Raw genomic sequence first — 20,691 nt, forward strand, 5'->3', positions numbered from 1 at the left:
CAGAGCAGGCTCGAAAGGCTGAATTGCCTAATTCTGCTCCTAATTCCTATGTTCCTAAAACGTGTATTCAGGCAGTCACTCAAGGGCAGAATTGAACCTGGGTCCCTGGTGCTATGAAGCAGCAGTGCTAACCATTGTGCCACCATGGCAGCAGATGTAGTTGTCTCCACAACCAGGACCAATTGTGTGGCAGAGTGTTTAGCACTGCTGCCTCACAGTGCCAGGGACCCAGATTCAATTCCAGCCTTGGGTGACTGGAAGTGTGGAGTTTGTACATTCTCCCTGTGTCCTCGTGGGTTTCCCCTGAGTGCTATGGTTTTCTCCCACAGTCCAAAGATGTGCAGGTTAGGTGGATTGGCCATGGTAAATTGCCTCTTGCTGTCCCAAGATGTGTAGGTTTGATTGATCAGCCATGGTAAATGTGTGGGGCTGTGGAACTAGGGCAGGGGTGAGGGCCTAAGTAAGATACTCTGTCAGTCGGTGCAGATTCGATGGACTGAATGGCCTCCTTCTGTACTGCAGGAATTCTCTTGATTCATTGAAAGCACCCCACCCCTCTCTCCTCCCGCTCTCCTGATGGGTGGCATGGTGGCAGAGTAGTTAGCACTGCTGTCTCACAGCTCCAGGGACCCGGGTTTGATTGCCGGTTTGAGTCACTGTCTGTGTGGAGTTTGCAAATTCTCCCTGTGTCTGTGTGGGATTCTTCCAGGTGCTCTGGTTTCCTCCCACAGTCCAAAGATGTGCTGGTTAGGTGCATTGGCCATGCTAAATTCTCCCTCAGTGTACCCGAACAGGCGCTGGAGTGTGGCGACTAGGGGATTTTCACAGCAACTTCATTGCAGTGTTGATGTAAACCTACTTGTGACTAATAAGGTAATTTTGATAATGGAATGTTAGTGTGATAGAATACTGATGTTTAAAGTTTAAAATACTGGTTTGCTGCTGTAAGCACTATCAGTGGCAATAAAGATCACTCAACTATTGTCCTTGATGGTCCAGGATACCTCCAGGAGAATGAATGGAGACTTGTCCAAACTCGGATAATAAAGATCCTGAACATTCCCATTGTTCTGCTCCATGGAACAATTTACATAAATGGTTAAATCCAATAAAATTAACCCAGTCACAAAAGTGACCAACTTGTAATTACAACAGGTCTGATTCGAGATGAGATAATGTTAATTTACGGGTTAAAATTCTAGGGAAATTTCATAGTAACGTCAATGCAGTGTTAATGTAAGCCTTACTTGTGACTAATAAATAAACTTTAAAAGTGGGATTTGTGAGTGATCTGGGGCTTTGCAATTGGGCCGTCCCAATCCAATCCAGTGACTCCCCACATGTACTTTGTGTCAGGGTGGGGTCACTGCGCCCCCAACCCTCACTTTCCATCTCAGTCCCAGGAGGTTGGCGGCTGGGCTCCGGATGGCGGCCGCAGCTCCCACAATCCCCCGCGATGGGAAAAACGCTCCATTTGCCCGCGTGGGCGGGCGGCCCGGAACTGCGCATGTCCAAGGGGAGGGGAAGCTGCGCATATGCAGGGGAGAGCCCACCCTCTGTGACCTTCATGTTGAAGTGTCAACCAATGGGATGAGTTGGAGAACCGGAAGGACTCTGGTCCGCCAGCCAATCAGAGTGCGGGCATCCTTTGCTCCCTCAGCTTGACACATTTATTTGTCTGGCTGAAAGGATGGTCTCTTCCCTAATGTTCACAATTAAACGGCTGCTTTTACCAGGCTGGCATTTAAGGGGACAGTAAATTAATATCGTACAGAGATATGTCTGGTGTTGTTATATGCTGCTCGTTAGATTATTATTTATGGTTCTGTAACAAGATATATTTGTTATTATTTCCAGACTTGTAATATAGTGCTGTAGCTATGTTAGATATTTCCAGTCATCTCATCGCTCAGAGAGTTATTAGTCTCTGCATTTCTCTTCGACTGGGACAGTGCAGACCCTTGAATATATTCAAGGTAGGGTTTGACTGATTTTTGATTGACAAGGGAGTCAAGGGTTAGGGGAACAGATATGAAGATGGAGAGAAAGCTAAGATAAGGAGGGCTTTTTCACTCAAGGATGTGGCGAAGCTTTGAAATTCTCCACCCCAGACTGTAGAGCCTCAGTCATCAAGTATATTTTAGACCAAGATTTATTTGGTTTCTAAATTTTGAAGATATCAAGGGCTATGGGTGAATATTTGAACATAATAACTAGGAGCAGGAGTAGGCCATCTGGCCCCTCGAGCCTGCTGTGCCATTCAATAAGATCATTGGCTGATCTTTTTGTGGATTCAGCTCCACTTACCCGCCCGTTCACTATAACCCTTAATTCCTTCACTGTTCAAAAATCCATCTATCCTTGCCTTAAAAACATTCAATGAGGTAGCCTCAACTGCTTCACTGGGCAGGGAATTCCACAGATTCACAATCCTTTGGGTGAAGAAGTTCCTCTTCAACTCAGTCCTAAATCTGCTTCCCCTTATTTTGAGGCCATGCCCCCTAGTTCTAGTAAATTTGGGAAAATGATGCCTAGATAGATTAGCCAATGATCTCAATGAATGGTTGAGCAAGATCGACGGGCCAAATGGCTGACTTTAGCTCCTTTTATGATCTTTGTCTCCTGGACAGGAAGCAATGAGCATGGATCTGTCAATCAGCACATTCAGGAGAATTGGGAGGGTGAATATTAGATACAGCAGAGTGAGAATGGAGGGAGAGTGTGTGGGATGGAGATTTACAGCTTTTGGGGAATGAGAGAGGAAAGAATGTTCCATAGATACTTGGATTTCTGTCTTGTACTGACTGTGACATCTGTTGTAAACTCTTCACAGGATATCAGAAGGTGAGGATTTGTGGTGAGAAATATGAATACAAACATCACATTAAGATCTCACAAGATGACTGAATTCATTGGAACCTGAATATAATTGGCCTTTGAATCTAGAAAGAGAAATGTTTCTCGAATCTGTCTGCATCAGAAGGCTTTAAAGTCAGTGTGACTGGAAAAGAACCGCGAGAGAGACACTCCCAAGTGAGAGTGTTCCAGTGCACTGTCTGTGGAAAGAGCTTTAACCAGTTACACAGCCTGAAAAACATTGCACCAATGTCATTGAGGAGAGACCTTACTGTGTTCTGTGTGTTGTCAAACCTGTAACTGATCATTCATCCTGGAGAGATACAAGGACACCTGCACCATGGAGAAACCGTGGAAATGTGGGGACTGTGGGAAGGGATTCAGCTTCCCTTCAGAACTGGAAATTCATCGACGCAGTCACACTGGGGAGAGGCCATTCACCTGTCCCGTGTGTAGGAAGGGATTCACTCAGGTATCCACCATGCAGCGACACCAGCGAGTTCACACAGGGGAGAGACCATTCAATTGTTCTGAGTGTGGAAAGGCATTCAGTATTTCATCCCACCTATTGACACACCAGCGACTTCACAGTGGGGAAAAAACATTCACCTGTTCTGAGTGTGGGAAAGGGTTCAGTAATTCATCCAACCTGCTGAGACACCAGCGAATTCACACCGAGGAAAGGCCATTCAATTGCTCGGTGTGTTCAAAGCGTTTCAATGATCGAACAACCATGATGAAACACCAGCGAGTTCACACGGGGGAGAGGCCATTCACCTGCTCTCAGTGTGGGAAGCGATTCAGTGATTCATCAAACCTGCGGAGACACAAGCGAATTCACACCAGGGAGAGGCCGTTCACCTGCTGTGTGTGTGACAAGGGATTCACTCATTCATCCCACCTCTGGAGACACCAGCGAGTTCACAAGTGATGACAGGGGTTGGATTCAGCTGTTATTGTTACTGTTAATCACATCCAGGACTGAACCATGTTTATCACGACAGTTGGTGAAGTGGGAGGGTCGGAGGGTTTCTTTCTGCTGGACTGGCTGGTCTCATGACTTTGCTTCCAGTGGGCTGATGTTCTTTGACCCTGGGGGAGCACATTTCCACTGAAATGACCCACAAAGCTGATGAAGGACATTTATTTTATTCTGACATTGCAGAACTCTGAGATACAGAGAGATCTGGGTGTCCCAGTACATGAATCACAGAAACTCAGTCTGCAGCTACAAACAGTAAGTAGCAAGGTAAATGGATATGGACATTTATTGTCAAGGGAATGGAATTTAAAAGTCAGGAAATTTTACTACACCTATAGCTGTAGTAAAGGGCCTTGTTGAGAAGAATGGGAGGTGATCTTCATAGAAATCATAGAAACCCTACAGTGCAGAAGGAGGCCATTCGGCCCATCGAGTCTGCACCGACCACAATCCCACACAGGCCCTACCCCCACACATTTTACCCGCTAATCCCTCTAACCTACACATCCCAGGACTCTAAGCGGCAATTTTTTAACCTGGCCAATCAACCTAACCCGCACATCTTTGGACTGTGGGAGGAAACCGGAGCACCCAGAGGAAACCCACGCAGACACGAGGAGAATGTGCAAACTCCACACAGACAGTGACCCGAGCCGGGAATCGAACCCGGGACCCTGGAGCTGTGAAGCAGCAGCGCTAACCACTGTGCTACCGTGGCGCCCAAAAGTTAATTTATTAGACTTGAGGCTTACATTAATGCAATGAGGTTCCTGTGAAATTCCCCTAGTCGCCACACTATGGCGCCTGTTCGGGTCAATGCACCTAACCTCAGAAGCACCCGGAGGAAACCCACGCAGACACGGAGCAAATTCCACACAGACAGTGACCCAAGCCAGGAATCGAACCCGGGTCCCTGGCCCTGAGAGGCATCAGTGCTAACCACTGTGCCACTGATCTTATGGAAACAGATCGGATTCTGAGGGGACTGGACAGGGTGGATACCTGGAGGATGTTTCCTCTTGTGTGGGGGAGATGGGAACTCGGGGACAGAGTTTATAAGAATTCTTACACTACAGCTGTAGTGTACTACAGCTACAGCTGTACAGGGCCTTGTTGAGAGCACATCTGGAATACTGTGAACAGACTCAGTCTCCTTACTTGGAATAAAAATGTAGAATTCCTTTTGAATCAGTTCAGAGAAGGTTTACTCGACTCATTCCTGGGATGAGGGGTTTATTTAATGGGGAAAGGTTGAACTGGTTGGGCCCAGACCCATTGGAGTTGAGAAGAATGGGAGGTGATCTTATGGAAACAGATCAGATTCGGAGGGGACTGGACAGGGTGGATACCTGGAGGATGTTTCCTCTTGTGGGGGAGATGGGAACTCAGGAACAGAGTTTATAAGAACTAGGAGCAGGAGCAGGCCATCTGGCCCTTCAAACCTGCTCTGCCATTCAATAGATCATGGCTGATCTTTTCGTGGACTCAGCTCCACTTACCCGCTAGCTCACCATAACCCTTAATTCCTTTACTGTTCAAAAATTTACCTGTTCTTGCCTTTAAAACATTCAATGAAGTAGCCTCAACTGCTTCACTGGGCAGGGAATTCCACAGATTCACAACCCTTTGGGTGAAGAAGTTCCTCCTCAACTCAGTCCTAAATCTGCTTCCCCTTATTTTGAGGCTATGCCCCCTAGTTCTAGTTTCACCCGCCAGTGGAAACAACTTCCCTGCTTCTAATCTATTCCCTTCATAATCTTATATGTTTCTATAAGATCTCCCCTCATTCTTCTGAATTCCAATGAGTATAGCCCCAGTCTACTCAGTCTCTCCTCATAAGCCAACCCTCTCAACTCCGGAATCAACCTAGTGAATCTCCTCTGCACCCTCTCCAGTGCCAGTATATCCTTTCTCAAATAAGGAGACCAAAACTGTACACAGTACTCCAGGTGTGGCCTCACCAGCATCTTATACAGCTGCAACAGAACCTTGCTGTTTTTAAACTCCATCCCTCTAGCAATGAAGGACAAAATTCCATTTGCCTTCTTAATTACCTGCTGCACCTGCAAACCAACTCCTTGTGATTCTTGCACAAGGACACCCAGGTCCCTCTGCACAGCAGCATGCTGCAATTTTTTACCATTTAAATAATAGTCCATTTTGCTGTTATTTCTACCAAAATGGATGATCTCACATTTACCAACATTGTACTCCATCTGCCAGACCCTTGCCCACTCACTATCTACCTTCCTTTGCAGACTTTCAGCGTCCTCTGCACACTTTGCTCTGCCACTCATATTAGTGTCATCTGCGAATTTTGACACATTACACTTGGTTCCCAACTCCAAATCATCTATGAAAATTGTAAACAATTGCAGTCCCAATACTGATCCCTGAGGCACACCGCTAGTCACTGGTCGCCAACCAGAAAAACACCCATTTACCCCCACTCTTTTGCTTTCTGTTAGTTAACCAATCCTCTATCCATGCTAATACATTATCCGTAACACCGTGCATCTTTATCTTATGCAGTAGCCTTTGGTGCGGCACCTTGTCAAATGTCTTCTGGAAATCGAGATACACCACATTCACAAGTTCCCCATTGTACACAGTGCATGTAATGTTCTTAAAAGAATTCCACCAAATTAGTCAAACATGACCTGCCCTTAATGAACCCATGCTGCGTTTTACCAATGGGACACTTTATATCCAGATGTCTCGCTATTTCTTCCTTGATGATAGATTCAAGCATTTTCCGTACTACCGAAGTTAAACTAACCAGCCTATAGTTACCCACCTTTTGTCTACCTCCTTTTATTAAACAGTGGCGTCACACTTGCTGTTTTCCAATCTGCGGGAACCACCCCAGAGTCCAGTGAATTTTGGTAAATTACCACTAGTGCATTTGCTATTTCTCCCGCCATCTCTTTTAGTACCCTGGGATGCATTCCATCAGGGCCAGGAGGCTTGTCTACCTTTAGCCCCATTAACTTGCCCACCACTACCTCTTTCGTGATAATAGTTTCTAGGTCCTCACCTGCCACAGCCTTCCTGTCATCAATTTTTGGCATGTTATTTGTGTCTTCCCCTGTGAAGACCGACACAAAATACCTGTTCAATGCCTCAGCCATTTTCTCATTTCCAGTTATTACATCGACCTTCTCATCCTCTAAAGGACCAATATTTACTTCAGCCACTCTTTTTCATTTTATATATTTGTAGAAACTTTTGCTTTCTGTTTTTATATTCTGAGCTTGTTTACTTTCATAATCCATCTTACTTTTCTTTATAGCTTTTTTCGTGGCTTTTGTTGACTTTTAAAGATTTCCCAATTCTCTAGTCTCCCACTAATCTTTGCCACTTTGTATACATTTTCTTTCAATTTGATATCCGCCTTTATTTCCTTAGATATAAGACCATAAGACATAGAAGAATTAGGCCACTCGGCCCATCGAGTCTGCTCCGCCATTTAATCATGGCTGATATTTTTCTCATCCCATTCTCCTGCCTTTTTCCCATAACCACTGATCCCCTTATTAATTGAGAACATATCTATCTCCTTCTTAAAGACACTCAATGACCTGGCCTCCACAGCTTTCTGCGGCAAAGAGTTCTACAGATTCACCACTCTCTGGCTGAAGGAATTCCTCCTCATCTCTGTTTTAAAGATCGTCCCTTTAGCCTGAGGTGTGCCCTCTGGTTCTAGTTTTTCCTACTAGTGGAAACATCCTCTCCACATCCACTCTATCCAGGCCTCGCAGTATCCTATAAGTTTCAGTAAGATCCCCCTCATCCATCTAAACTCCAATGAGTACAGACCCAGAGTCCTCAACTGTTCCTCATAGGACAAGCTCTTCATTCCAGGGATCATTCGATTTTCAAGTTTGCTGACGGCACCACCGTAGTGGGTTGGATCTCAAACAATGATGAGACAGAGTACAGGAATGAGATAGAGAATCTGGTGAGCTGGTGCGGCAACAATAATCTCTCCCTCAATGTCAACAAAACAAAGAAGATTGTCACCGACTTCAGGAAGCGTAAAGGAGAACATGTCGCTGTCTACATCAACGGGGATGAAGTCGAAAGGGTCGAGAGCTTCAAGTTTGTAGGGGTCCAGATCACCAACAACCTGTCCTGGTCTCCCCATGCCGACACTATAGTTAAGAAAGCCCACCAACGCCTCTACTTCCTCAGAAGACTAAGGAAATTTGGCATGTCAATTACGACTCTCACCAACTTTTACAGATGCACCATAGAAAGCATTCTTTCTGGTTGTATCACAGCTTGGTATGGCTCCTGCTCTGCCCAAGGCCGCAAGGAACTACAAAGGGTCATAAATATAGCCCAATCCATCACGGAAACCAGCCTCCCATCCATTGACTCTATCTACACTTCTCGCTGCCTCGGCAAAGCAGCCAGCATAATTAACAGCCCCATGTACCCCGGACATTCTCTCTTCCACCTTCTTCCTTCGGGAAAAAGATACAAAAGCCTAAGGTCATGTACCAACCGACTCAAGAACAGCTTCTTCCCTGCTGCAGTCAGAGTTTTGAATGGACTTACCTTGCTTAAAGTTGATCTTTCTCTATACCCTAGCTCTGACTGTAATACTACATTCTGCACTCTCTCTTTTCCTTCTCTATGAATGGTATGTTTTGTCTGTATAGCGTGCAAGAAACAATACTTTTCATTGTTTGTTAATACATGTGACAATAATAAATCAAATCAAATCTTGTGAACCTCCTCTGGTCCCTTTCAAAGGCCTTCCTTACATACGGGGCTCAAAACTCTCCCAATACTCCAAATGGGGTCTGACCAGAGCCTTATACAGCTTCCGAAGTACATCTCTGCTCTTGTATTCTTGCCCTCTCGACACGAATGCTAACATTGCATTTGCCTTCCTAACTGCCCATGTTAACCATAAGAGAATCTTGAACAATGACTCCCAAGTCGCTTTGTGTTTCTGATTTCCTAAGCATTTCCTCATTTAGAAAATAGTCTATGCCTCCATTCCTCCTTCCAAAGTATGTAACCTCACACTTTTCCACATTGTATTCCATCTGCCGCTTCTTTGCCAACTCTCCTAACCTGTCCAAGTCCTTCTGCAGCCCCCCTGTTTCCTGAATACTACCTGTCCCTCTACATATCTTTGTATTATCTGCAAACTTAGCAACAGTTCCTTCTTCCAAATCATTCATGTATATTGTGAAAGATTGTGGTCCCAGCACTGACCCCTGAGGCACACCACTAGTCACCGGTTGCCATCCTGAAAGAGACCCCTTTATCCCCACTCTCTGCCTTCTGCCAGTCAGCCAATCCTCTATCCATGCCAGGATCTTACCCTTAACACCATGGGCACTTAACTTATTTAACAGTCTCCTATGTGGCACCTTGTCAAAGGTCTTCTGGAAATCTAAATAAATCAGGTCCACTGGTTTTCCTTTATCTAACTTCCTTGTTACCTCCTCAAAGAACTCTAACAGATTTGTCAGACATGACCTCCCCTTGATGAAGCCATGCTGACTCAGTCCTATTTTATCATGCACTTCCAAATACCCAGCGATCTCATCTTTAATAATGGACTCTAAAATCATGCCAATGACCAAAGTCAGGGTAACTGGCCTATAATTTCCCGTCTGCTGCCTCCCTCCCTTCTTAAACAGCAGTGTTACATTAGCTACTTTCCAGTCCTCTAGGACCCTCCCTGCCTCCAGTGATTCCTGAAAGATCACCACCAATGCCTCCACAATTTCCTCAGCTATTTCTTTTAGAACCCTGGGGTGTAGTCCATCCGGTCCAGGTGATTAATCCATCTTCAGACCTTTCAGTTTCCCCAGAACCTTCTCCTTAGTGATGGCCACTACACTCGCCTGTGCCCCCTGATTCTCCTGGAGCTCTGGCATCCCACTGGTGTCTTCCACCGTGAAGACTGATGCAAAGTAACTATTTAGCTACTTATTTAGTTACCTATTTAGTTTCCACTAGTAGGAAAAACTTGAACCAGAGGGCACAACCTCAGGCTAAAGGGACGATCCTTTAAAACAGAGATGAGGAGGAATTTCTTCAGCCAGAGATAGTGAATCTGTGGAACTCTTTGCCACAGAAGGCTGTGGAGGCCAGGTCATTGAGTGTCTTTAAGAAGGAGATAGATAGGTTCTTGATTAATAAGGGGATCAGGGGTTATGGGGAAAAGACAGGAGAATGGGGATGAGAAAAATATCAGCCATGATTGAATGGCGGAGCAGACTTGATGGGCCGAGTGGCCTAATTCTGCTCCTATGTCTTATGGAGTTAGTTCCTCTGCCATTGCTTTGTTTCCTATTATTACTTCTCCAGCCTCATTTTCCAGTGGTCCAATGTTTATTTTTGCCGCTCTCTTACCTTTTATATATTGAAAAAAACTCTTCCTATCTTATTTTATATTACTAGCTAGCTTACACTCATATTTCATCTTCTCCCCCCTTATTGATTTTTTAGTTGTCCTCTGCTCGCTTTTAAAGGCTTCCCAATCCTCTGGCATTTTGTATGCTTTTTCTTTTGCTTTCATACTGTCCTTGACTTCCCTCATCAGCCATGAATGCCTCGTCCTCCCCTTAGCATGTTTCCTCCTCCTTGGGATGAATTTCTGTTGTGCCTCCTGAATAATCCCCAAAAACTCCTGCCATTGCTGTTCCACTGTCTTCCCTGCTAGGCTCCCTTTCCAATCAACTCTGGCCAGCTCCTCCCTCATGTCTTTGTAGTTACCTTTATTTAATTGTAATACCATTACATCTGATTCCAGCTTCTACCCCTCAAACTGCAGGGTAAATTCTATCATATTGTGGTCATTGCTCCCTAAGGGTTCCTTCACCTTCAGTTCCCAAATCAAGTCTGCCTCATTACACATCGCCAAATCCAGAATTGCCTGTTCCCTAGTCGGCTCTGTCAAAAGCTGCTGCAAAACAAATCTCTTAGACATTCCGCAAATTCCTTTTTTTGGGATCCACTACCTACCTGATTTTCCCAGCCCACCTGCATATTGAAGTCCCCCATGATTATTATAACACTGCCTTTTTTATATGTCTTTTCTATCTCCTGATTTATTTTCTGCTCCACATCCTGACTACTGCTCGGGGGTCTGTACATAACTCACATCAGGGTCTTTTTACCTTTGCGATTCCTCAACTCTACCCACAGAGATTCTATGCCTTCTGATCCTATATCACTTCTTGCTATCAATTTAACTTCATTCCTTACTAACAATGTAACCCCGCCCTCTTTACCCATCTGCCTGTCCTTTCAATAGGACACATACCCTTGGATATTTAGATGCCAGCCCTGATCCCCTTGCAGCCACTTCTCTGTGATGCCCACAACATCGTACCAGCCAATTTCAATATGCGCAATAAGCTCATTTACCTTGTCCCGTATATTGCGCGCATTTAGGTACAACACCCTCAGTCCTGCATTGACTACCTCCCTTCTCATAGTTGTCACCTTTTATTCTCTGCCTGAGGTTAGATTCCTGCCACCTCTTGTACTCTCTGTTCTATTACGTGGTCTGGAAATTTTAGTAACCTTTCCTGACCCCTCGGCTTCTTTAACTAGTTGAAAGTCCTCACCATTAACCTGCACTTCTAACCTCTCCTTTAACTTTGATTTTTCTAATTCTCCATACAACTGAACCCTCCCCCACTATTTAGTTATAGCCCTATCTACAGCTCTAGTTACACTGCACGATTCAGATGAAGACCGTCCCATTGGAACAGGTCCCATCTTCCCCAATACTGGTGTCAATGTCCCATGAATTCAAACCCATTCCTCCCACACCAATCTTTAAGCCACGCATTTACCGGCTTAATCTTATTGACTCTGAGCCAATTAGCTCATGGCTCAGGTAGTAATCCAGAGATTATTAGCTTTTTGGTTCTGCTTTCTAATTTAGCTCCTAGTTGTTCATACTCTCTTAGCAGAACCTTTGTTCTTATTCTACCTATGTCATTGGTACCAATGTGGACCACAACAACTGGATCTTTACCCTCCCACTCCCAGTTCCTCTGCAGTCCAGATGAGATATCCCAAACCTGAGCACCAGGCAGGCAACACAACCTTCAGGATTCTCGATCCTGGTCATAGAGAACAGTGTCAATGCCTCTAACTATACTATCCCCAATTACAACTACATTTCTTTTTTCTCCCCCCACTTGAACGGCTCCCTGTACCACTGCTGTGGTCAGTTTGCTCATCCTCCCTGCAGTCCCATTCCCATCCACACAGGGAGCAAGAATCTCAAACCTGTTGGACAAGAACAACGGCTGAGTCTCCTGCAACCCAACCTCCTGAATCCCTCTACCTGCCTCACTCGCAGCCACACCCTCTTATCCCTGACCAGTGGCCGAATTCAAGGTATTTAATCTGATGGGTGTGACTGTCTCCTGGAACACAGTGTCCAGGTATCTCTCCCCCTCCCTGATGTGTCGCAGCGTCTGAAGCTCAGAATCCAGCTCATCCACTCTGAGCCGGAGTTCCTTATGCAACCAACACTTACTACAGACATGTTCACTGGGAACCACAATGGGGTCCACTAGCTCCCAAATCGTGCATGAACAACACATCACCTATCCCTCCATCTCTATTTTGTTTAATTAGTTTTTAATTTGGGTTTTAAATTTTTTTTATTTATAAAAAAATTATTACCTCAGTCTCAACACAATATCCAACCAGTAATTTAAATGGGTTTTCAAATTTAGCACAGCTCGCTGATAACCAATCAAATCCTGTGATGTCAAAGAACAAAGAAAATTACAGCACAGGAACAGGCTCTTTGGCCCTCCAAGCATGCACCGACCATGCTGCCTGACTTAACTAAAACCCCCTACACTTCCGGGGACCATATCCCTCTATTCCCATCTCATTCATGTACTTGTCAAGACGCCCCTTAAAAGTCAATACCGTATCCGCTTCCACTACCTCCCCCGGCAACGGGTTCCAGGCACCCACCTCTCTCTGTGTAAACAATCTGCCTCGTACATCCCTTTTAAAACTTGCCCCTCGCACCTTAAACCTATGCCCCCTAGTAATTGACTCTTCCACCCTGGGAAAAAGCTTCTGACTATCCACTCTGTCCATGCCCCTCATAATCTTGTAGACTTCTATCAGGTCTCCCCTCAACTTCCGTCGCTCCAGTGAGGACAAACCAAGTTTCTCCAACCTCTCCTCATAGCTAATGCCCTCCATACCTGGCAACATCCTGGTAAATCTTTTCTGTACCCTCTCCAAAGCCTCCACATCCTTCTGGTAGTGTGGCGACCAGAATTGAACACTATATTCCAAGTGCGGCCTCACTAAGGTTCTATAAAACGTCAACATGACTTGCCAATTTTTAAACTCAATACCCCGGCCGATGAAGGCAAGCATGCCGTATGCCTTCTTCACTACTTTCTCCACCTGCATTGTCACTTTCAGTGACCTGTGTACCTGTACACCCAGATCCCTTTGCCTATCAATATTCCTAAGGGTTCTGCCATTTACTGTATATTTCCTATCTGTATTAGACCTTCCAAAATGCATTACCTCACATTTGTCCGGATTAAACTCCATCTGCCATCTCTCCGCCCAAGTCTCCAACTGATCTATATCCTGCTGTATCCTCTGATGGTCCTCATCGCTATCCGCAAATCCACCAACCTTTTTGTCGTCCGCAAACTTACTGATCAATCCAGTTACATTTTCCTCCAAATCATTTATATATATTACAAACAGCAAAGGTCCCTGTTCCCTGGGGAACACCACTTGTCACAGCCCTCCATTTTAAAGTTTTTTTAGAGCGAACTCAGTGTCAGTTTTAGAGAATCAAGAGTAACCCTTACTGACCAATCAACACTCTCCCTTGTGGGACTTACTGACCAATCAATACTCTCCATTGTGGGACTTACTGACCAATCAACACTCTCCCTTGTGGGACTGACTGACCAATCAACACTATCTCCCTTGTGGCCTCTGCTGCCTGTTTCACCTAACTCCCTGTTTCCACCCAACTCCAAAAGCACTCCTCACAGCCAGGCAGCAATCATGGTGCAGACAGAGCAGCGCTTACTGACCTCTGTTTTTATACCTACAATGCCCTGTAAGAAGTCTCACAACACCAGGTTAAAGTCCAACAGGTTTATTTGGTAGCATGCATACAATTGTACACGCATACAAACCGCATACAATGCCCTGGAATTGGTTTGAACCAGTTGTACAATTAGACAGACAGAGTTACAGCTGAGAACTGACACAGCTGACTCCTGTTTCAGGAATGCGCTAACTAAAGTGCAGCTTTTAACTTCACAATTAAGGAACTAATTTAGTTAACTCTGAAAGTAAGTTTAATGACTACTTACCTCCTTATAACTTACCACTTGAACTCCCTGTTTCCACCCAACTCCAAAAGCACTCTTCACAGCCAGGCAGCACTCACCGTGCAGGCTATGGCTGATTATCTCTTCTTCTGCAGTCCTTCCTTATCACTGGTATATACTTTTGCTGAGCACTGTGAAAAATTGCTTTGAAAGTCCTCCACTGTTCCTCAATTGTCCCAACATAAAGTATTTACTCCCAGTCTACTTTAGCCAACTCCTCCCTTATCCCACTGTAGTCTCCTTTGTTTAAGCACAGGACACTGGATTTTACCTTCTCACGCTCCATCTGTATTTTAATTTCAACCATACGGTGATCACTTCTTCCGAGAGGATCCCTAACTGTAAGATCATTAATTATTCCTGTCTCATTACACAGGACCAGATCTAGAATTGCTTGCTCCCTTGTAGGCTCCATTACATACTGTTCAAGGAAGCTATCACAAATACATTCTATGAACTCCTCCTCAAGGCTGCCTTGACTAACCTGGTTTGACCAATACTTTATGAATAAGAGGTTTCCCTTTTGAAGACAATGATGAGGTTTTTTTTTCTTTCCGAGGCTGTTTGTTTAACCATGTTCTGTTTCATTAATAAACTTTAATCAGTAAAAATATTTGATTGTCTGGACTTTTCCTGATGAGATTGATACACTTTAGGGAAAGTGGGTGAGAGGGGTTAGAACATAGAACATAACAGCGCAGTACAGGCCCTTCAGCCCTCGATGTTGCGCCGACCAGTGGAACCAATCTAAAGCCCCTCTAATCTACACTATTCCAATATCATCCATATGTTTATCCAATAACCATTTGAATGCTCTTAATGTTGATGAGTCCACTACTGCTGCAGGCAGGGCATTCCACGTCTTTACTACTCTCTGAGTGAAGAACCTACCTCTAACATCTGTCCTATATCTCTCACCCCTCAATTTAAAGCTATGTCCCCTCGTGCTAGCCATCACCATCCGAGAAAAAAGGCTCTCACTATCCACCCTATCTAATCCTCTGATCATCTTGTATGCCTCTATTAAGTCATCTCTTAACCTTCTCTCTAACAAAAACAACCTCAAGCCCCTCAGCCTTTCCTCATAGGATTTTCCCACTGTACCAGGCAACATCCTGGTAAATCTCCTCTGCACCCTTTCCAACACTTCCACATCTTTCCTATAATACGGCGACCAGAACTGTACGCAATACTCCAAATGCAGCCGCACCAGAGTTTTGTACAGTTGCAGCATGACCTCCTGGCTCCGAAACTCAATCCCTCTACCAATAAAAGCTAACACACCGTACGCCTTCTTAACAACTCTATCAACCTGGGTGCCAACTTTCAGGGATCTATGCACATGGACACCCAGATCCCTCTGTTCATCCACACTACCAAGTATCTTACCATTAGCCCAGTACTCTGTATTCCTGTTACTCCTTCCAAAGTGAATCACCTCACACTTCTCCGCATTAACCTCCATTTGCCACCTCTCAGCCCAGCTCTGCAGCTTATCTATGTCCCTCTGTAACCTGCCACTTCCCTCCGCACTGTCTACAACACCACCGACTTTAGTGTCATCCGCAAATTTACTAATCCATCCTTCCACGCCCTCATCCAGGTCATTAATAAAAATGACAAACAGCAGTGGCCCCAAAACAGATCCTTGCGGTACACCACTAGTAACTGAACTCCAGGATGAATATTTCCCATCAACCACCACCCTCTGTTTTCTTACAGCCAGCCAATTCCTGATCCAAACCACTAAATCACCCTCAATCCCATGTGTCCGTATTTTCTGCAAAAGCTTACCATGGGGAACCTTATCAAACGCTTTGCTGAAATCCATATACACCACATCAACCGCTTTACCCTCATCCACCTCTTTGGTCACCTTCTCAAAGAACTCAATTAGGTTTGTGAGGCACGACCTACCTTTCACAAAACCGTGCTGACTATCCCTAATCAAATTATTCCTTTCTTGATGATTATAAATCCTATCTCTTATAATCCTTTCCAAAACTTTGCCCACAACTGAAGTAAGGCTCACTGGTCTATAATTACCATGGTTGTCCCTACTCCCCTTCTTGAGCAAGGGGACAACATTTGCTATCCGCCAGTCTTCTGGCACTGTTCCTGTAGACAATGACGACACAAAGATCAAAGCCAAAGGCTCTGCAATCTCCTCTCTATCCTCCCAGAGAATCCTAGGATAAATCCCATCCGGCCCAGGGGACTTATCTATTTTTACCCTTTCCAGAATTGCTAACACCTCCTCCTTATGAACATCAATCCCATCCAGTCCAACAGCCTGCATCTCAGTACTCCCCTCGACAACACTGTCCCTCTCCTGTGTGAGGTTGGCAGGCTCTTTAACAGAAAGTAGAGTCCCTCTAAGGTCATTGGCAAAGGAGCCAGAGGAGGAGATGAGATTTTATTTTTGACAATGGGGTTCAGGGAGTCAATTAACCCTTTCTCCCTCTTCCCAAACTCTGAAATGATTCCCAGTGATAACCCTTATTGGTGACAGTGGTTAGATTTTATTCAGTATCAATACGAGCTGACACAGGCTAATGTCTGAGCAGTGGTATCAAAGTGCAGCAGCATTACCATTACACTCTGGGTAGAAACACCATCCCCATGGAAATGCTCCCTGCTCTGCCCCAGATGCCATGGCACCAGTCAATGCACCATGTAAAACCTCGACAAATCTCTGTGCTCGGGGAATCCCTTCTTATACTTTTTATATCACAAAGTCTATGGAGACTGATTGAACCCAATCATTGATTGGGTTACATTGATTGGCTAACATTTGAACAGACCAATTACAAAATCTGTCATTGAACCATCTCAAAGTCAGTCATTCCCAGGAGAGACCCTTTAAATGTTCTGACTGTGGGAGTGGCTTCAAAATTGCTGAGCATCTGATGGACCACCAGCGCACTCACACCGGGGAGAGACCGTTCAGCTGCTCTCTCTCTGTACAAAGAGGTTTGGAAGGGCATGCACATTGAAGAGACACCAGCGAGTTCACACTGGGAGAGGCCATTCACCTGCTCAGTGTGTGCGGAGGGATTCACTCGATACTCCACCTACTGAGGCACAATGTCACTCACATTCAGGAGAGGCCCTTTAAATGTTTTGACTGTGGGAGTGGCTTCAAAAGCTCTCAGGAACTGATGATCCACCAGTGCATTCACACTGAGGAGAGACCGTTCAGCTGCTCTCAGTGTGGGAAGGAATTCACAAATTCACCCCTCCTGCAGAGACATCAGCAAGTTTACAAGTAATTCCAGGGATTGGATTCTGCTGTTATTGCTGCTGTTAATCACATCCAGGACTGAACCATGTTCATTCTGACAGTTGGTGAAGTGGGAGGGTCGGAGGGTTTCTTTCTGTTGGACTGGCCGGTCTCACAACTTTGCTTTCAGTGGGCTGATGCTCTTTGAGCCTGGGAGAGCACATTGCCACTGAAATGATCCACAAAAGCTGATGAAGGACATTTATTTTATCCTGGATAGTAAATAGTGTTTCTCCTACCACGACAGGTAGATCTAAAAAAAATCTGTCTCTGTTCCATTGAGCCTTCAGCACAGGGCCAGACCAGTCGGCTCAATTGGTCTATGTCAATATTTATGCTCCACATGAGCCTCCACCCACCCCTCTTCATCTCCCCCATCAATATGTCCTTCTATTCCTTTCTCCCTCGTGTATGTGTCTAGCTTCCCCTTCAATGTATTCATGCTATTCACCTCAACCACTCGCTGTGGTAGCGAGTTCCACATTCTCACCACTCGCTGGGTAAAGAGGTTTCTCCTGAAATCCCTATTGGATTATTGAAACCCTTCATAATCTTTTGTGCATGTCCACCCCTAGACCCTTCTCTTCCCCGATGCCATTTAGGAGGAATTTAAACCTCAGTTTAAATTAAACCTCAGGTTTAATCTCAGTTGTTTGGGTTTAATCTCAGTTGTTTGGGTTTAATCTCAGTTGTTTGGGTTTAATCTCAGTTGTTTGGTTTTAATCTCAGTTGTTTGGGTTTAATGTCAGTTGTTTGGATTTAATCTCAGTTGTTTGGGTTTAATATCAGTTGTTTGGGTTTAATATCAGTTGTTTGGATTTAATATCAGTTGTTTGGATTTAATCTCAGTTGTTGTGGGTTTAATCTCAGTTGTTTGGATTGAATCTCAGTTGTTTGGGTTTAATCCCAGTTGTTGTGGGTTTAATCTCAGTTGTTTGGATTTAATCTCAGTTGTTTGGGTTTAAACCCAGTTGTTGTGGGTTTAATCTCAGTTGTTTGGATTTAATCTCAGTTGTTTGGGTTTACTCTCCGTTATTTGGGTTTAATCTCAGTGGTTTGGGTTTAATATCAGTTGTTTGGATTTAATCTCAGTTGTTTGGGTTTAATCCCAGTTGTTGTGGATTTAATCTCAGTTGTTTGGATTTAATCTCAGTTGTTTGGGTTTAATCTCAGTTGTTTGGGTTTAATCTCAGTTGTTTGGGTTTAATCTCAGTTGTTTGGATTTAATATCAGTTGTTTGGGTTTAATCTCAGTTGTTTGGTTTTAATCTCAGTTGTTTGGGTTTAATGTCAGTTGTTTGGATTTAATCTCAGTTGTTTGGGTTTAATATCAGTTGTTTGGGTTTAATATCAGTTGTTTGGATTTAATATCAGTTGTTTGGATTTAATCTCAGTTGTTGTGGGTTTAATCTCAGTTGTTTGGATTGAATCTCAGTTGTTTGGGTTTAATCCCAGTTGTTGTGGGTTTAATCTCAGTTGTTTGGATTTAATCTCAGTTGTTTGGGTTTAAACCCAGTTGTTGTGGGTTTAATCTCAGTTGTTTGGATTTAATCTCAGTTGTTTGGGTTTACTCTCCGTTATTTGGGTTTAATCTCAGTGGTTTGGGTTTAATATCAGTTGTTTGGATTTAATCTCAGTTGTTTGGGTTTAATCCCAGTTGTTGTGGATTTAATCTCAGTTGTTTGGATTTAATCTCAGTTGTTTGGGTTTAATCTCAGTTGTTTGGGTTTAATCTCAGTTGTTTGGGTTTAATCTCAGTTGTTTGGATTTAATATCAGTTGTTTGGGTTTAATCTCAGTTGTTTGGGTTTAATATCAGTTGTTTGGATTTAATCTCAGTTGTTTGGGTTTAATATCAGTTGTTTGGGTTTAATATCAGTTGTTCTGGGTTTAATCTCAGTTGTTTGGGTTTAATATCAGTTGTTTAGGTTTAATCTCAGTTCTTTTGGGTTTAATCTCAGTTGTTTGGGTTTAATATCAGTTGTTCTGGGTTTAATCTCAGTTGTTCTGGGTTTAATATCAGTTGTTTGGGTTTAATCTCAGTTGTTTGGGTTTAATCTCAGTTGTTTGGGTTTAATATCAGTTGTTAATATCAGGGATTTGTTCCCAGGAGCAGGCTGAGGGTAAGAGAGTGGGTTTTCTGACTTTAATTAATTATTTATTTTTTCAGTTAATTTTGGGTTTAAAATCGGAGGTTTTTTTCAAAACCGGAAGTCGGGCCAGGGGAGGCCTGGGGAAGTTTTTGGAGGGTTTAAAAGCGCACCAAAGTATACAGCGGGCAGCAGAGTGAGTGGGAAGTTGAGTGAGCTGTCAGGGCTTTGGCTCACAGGGCTTGGACGAGCAGGGGTGAGTTTTTGTTTCCTTACACTCTTATTAACTTTTCACTGTCTTACTTGACATAAAGTGTCCAGTATGAGTGTGAAACCAGTGTGTTGTTCCCAGTGTAGGATGTGGGAGGTCCTGGAGGCATCTGGCCTCCCGGACATCCACATCTGTGAGGGGTGTGTCGAGCTGCGGTTCCTGAGGGACCGTGTTAGGGAGCTGGAACTGCAGCTCGAGGATCTTAGGCTGATGAGGGAGAATGAGGAGGTGATAGACAAGAGCTATCATCAGGTGGTCACACCAGGGCAACGGGAGGAGGCCAAGTGGGTGATGGCCAGGAAGGGTAAGGCTAGGGTGGTTGAGAGCACCCCAGTGGATTTGCCCCTGCACAACAAGTACTCCTGCTTGAGTATTGCTGGGGGGGACAGCCCGCCTGGGGGAAGCAGCAGTGGCCGTGTCTCCGCAGTGGAGTCCAGCCCTGTAACTCAGAGGGCTAAGGAAAAGAGGAGGAAGGCGGTATTAATCGGGGACTCGATGGTGAAGGGGACAGACAGGCGTTTCTGCGGAGGTAGGCGGGATTCTCGCATGGTGGTCTGCCTCCCTGGGGCCGGGATCCAGGATGTCGCTAGTCGCGTCCCGGAAATCCTGAGGTGGGAGGGAGAGGAGCCTGAGGTAGCGGTACATATTGGTACCGCTGATGTGGGTAGGAAGGGAGAAGGGGTCATGAAAAGGGAGTACAGGGAATTAGGGAGACAGCTGAGAAAGAGGAAAGCAAAGGTAGTAATCTCAGGATTACTGCCTGTGCCACGGGAAGGTGAGGGCAGGAATGGAGTGAGGTGGAAGATGAATGTGTGGCTGAGGGACTGGT

General features: G+C 44.7%; 1 protein-coding gene across 1 annotated transcript in view; it reads left to right on the plus strand.

The window, feature by feature from the left end:
• Positions 1-2,863: 2,863 nt before the first annotated feature.
• The window catches only part of LOC144510479 (uncharacterized), a 152,970-nt gene continuing 135,142 nt past the window's right edge, over positions 2,864-20,691 (plus strand). The window contains exon 1 of the mRNA XM_078239936.1: positions 2,864-3,927. Within this exon, the coding sequence (XP_078096062.1) occupies positions 3,197-3,787 (591 nt within the window). The 5' untranslated portion in view covers positions 2,864-3,196 and the 3' untranslated portion in view covers positions 3,788-3,927. The remainder of the gene's footprint in view (positions 3,928-20,691) is intronic.

The sequence above is a fragment of the Mustelus asterias genome, chromosome 23 (genome assembly GCF_964213995.1).
Source record: "Mustelus asterias chromosome 23, sMusAst1.hap1.1, whole genome shotgun sequence".
NCBI lineage: Eukaryota > Metazoa > Chordata > Chondrichthyes > Carcharhiniformes > Triakidae > Mustelus > Mustelus asterias.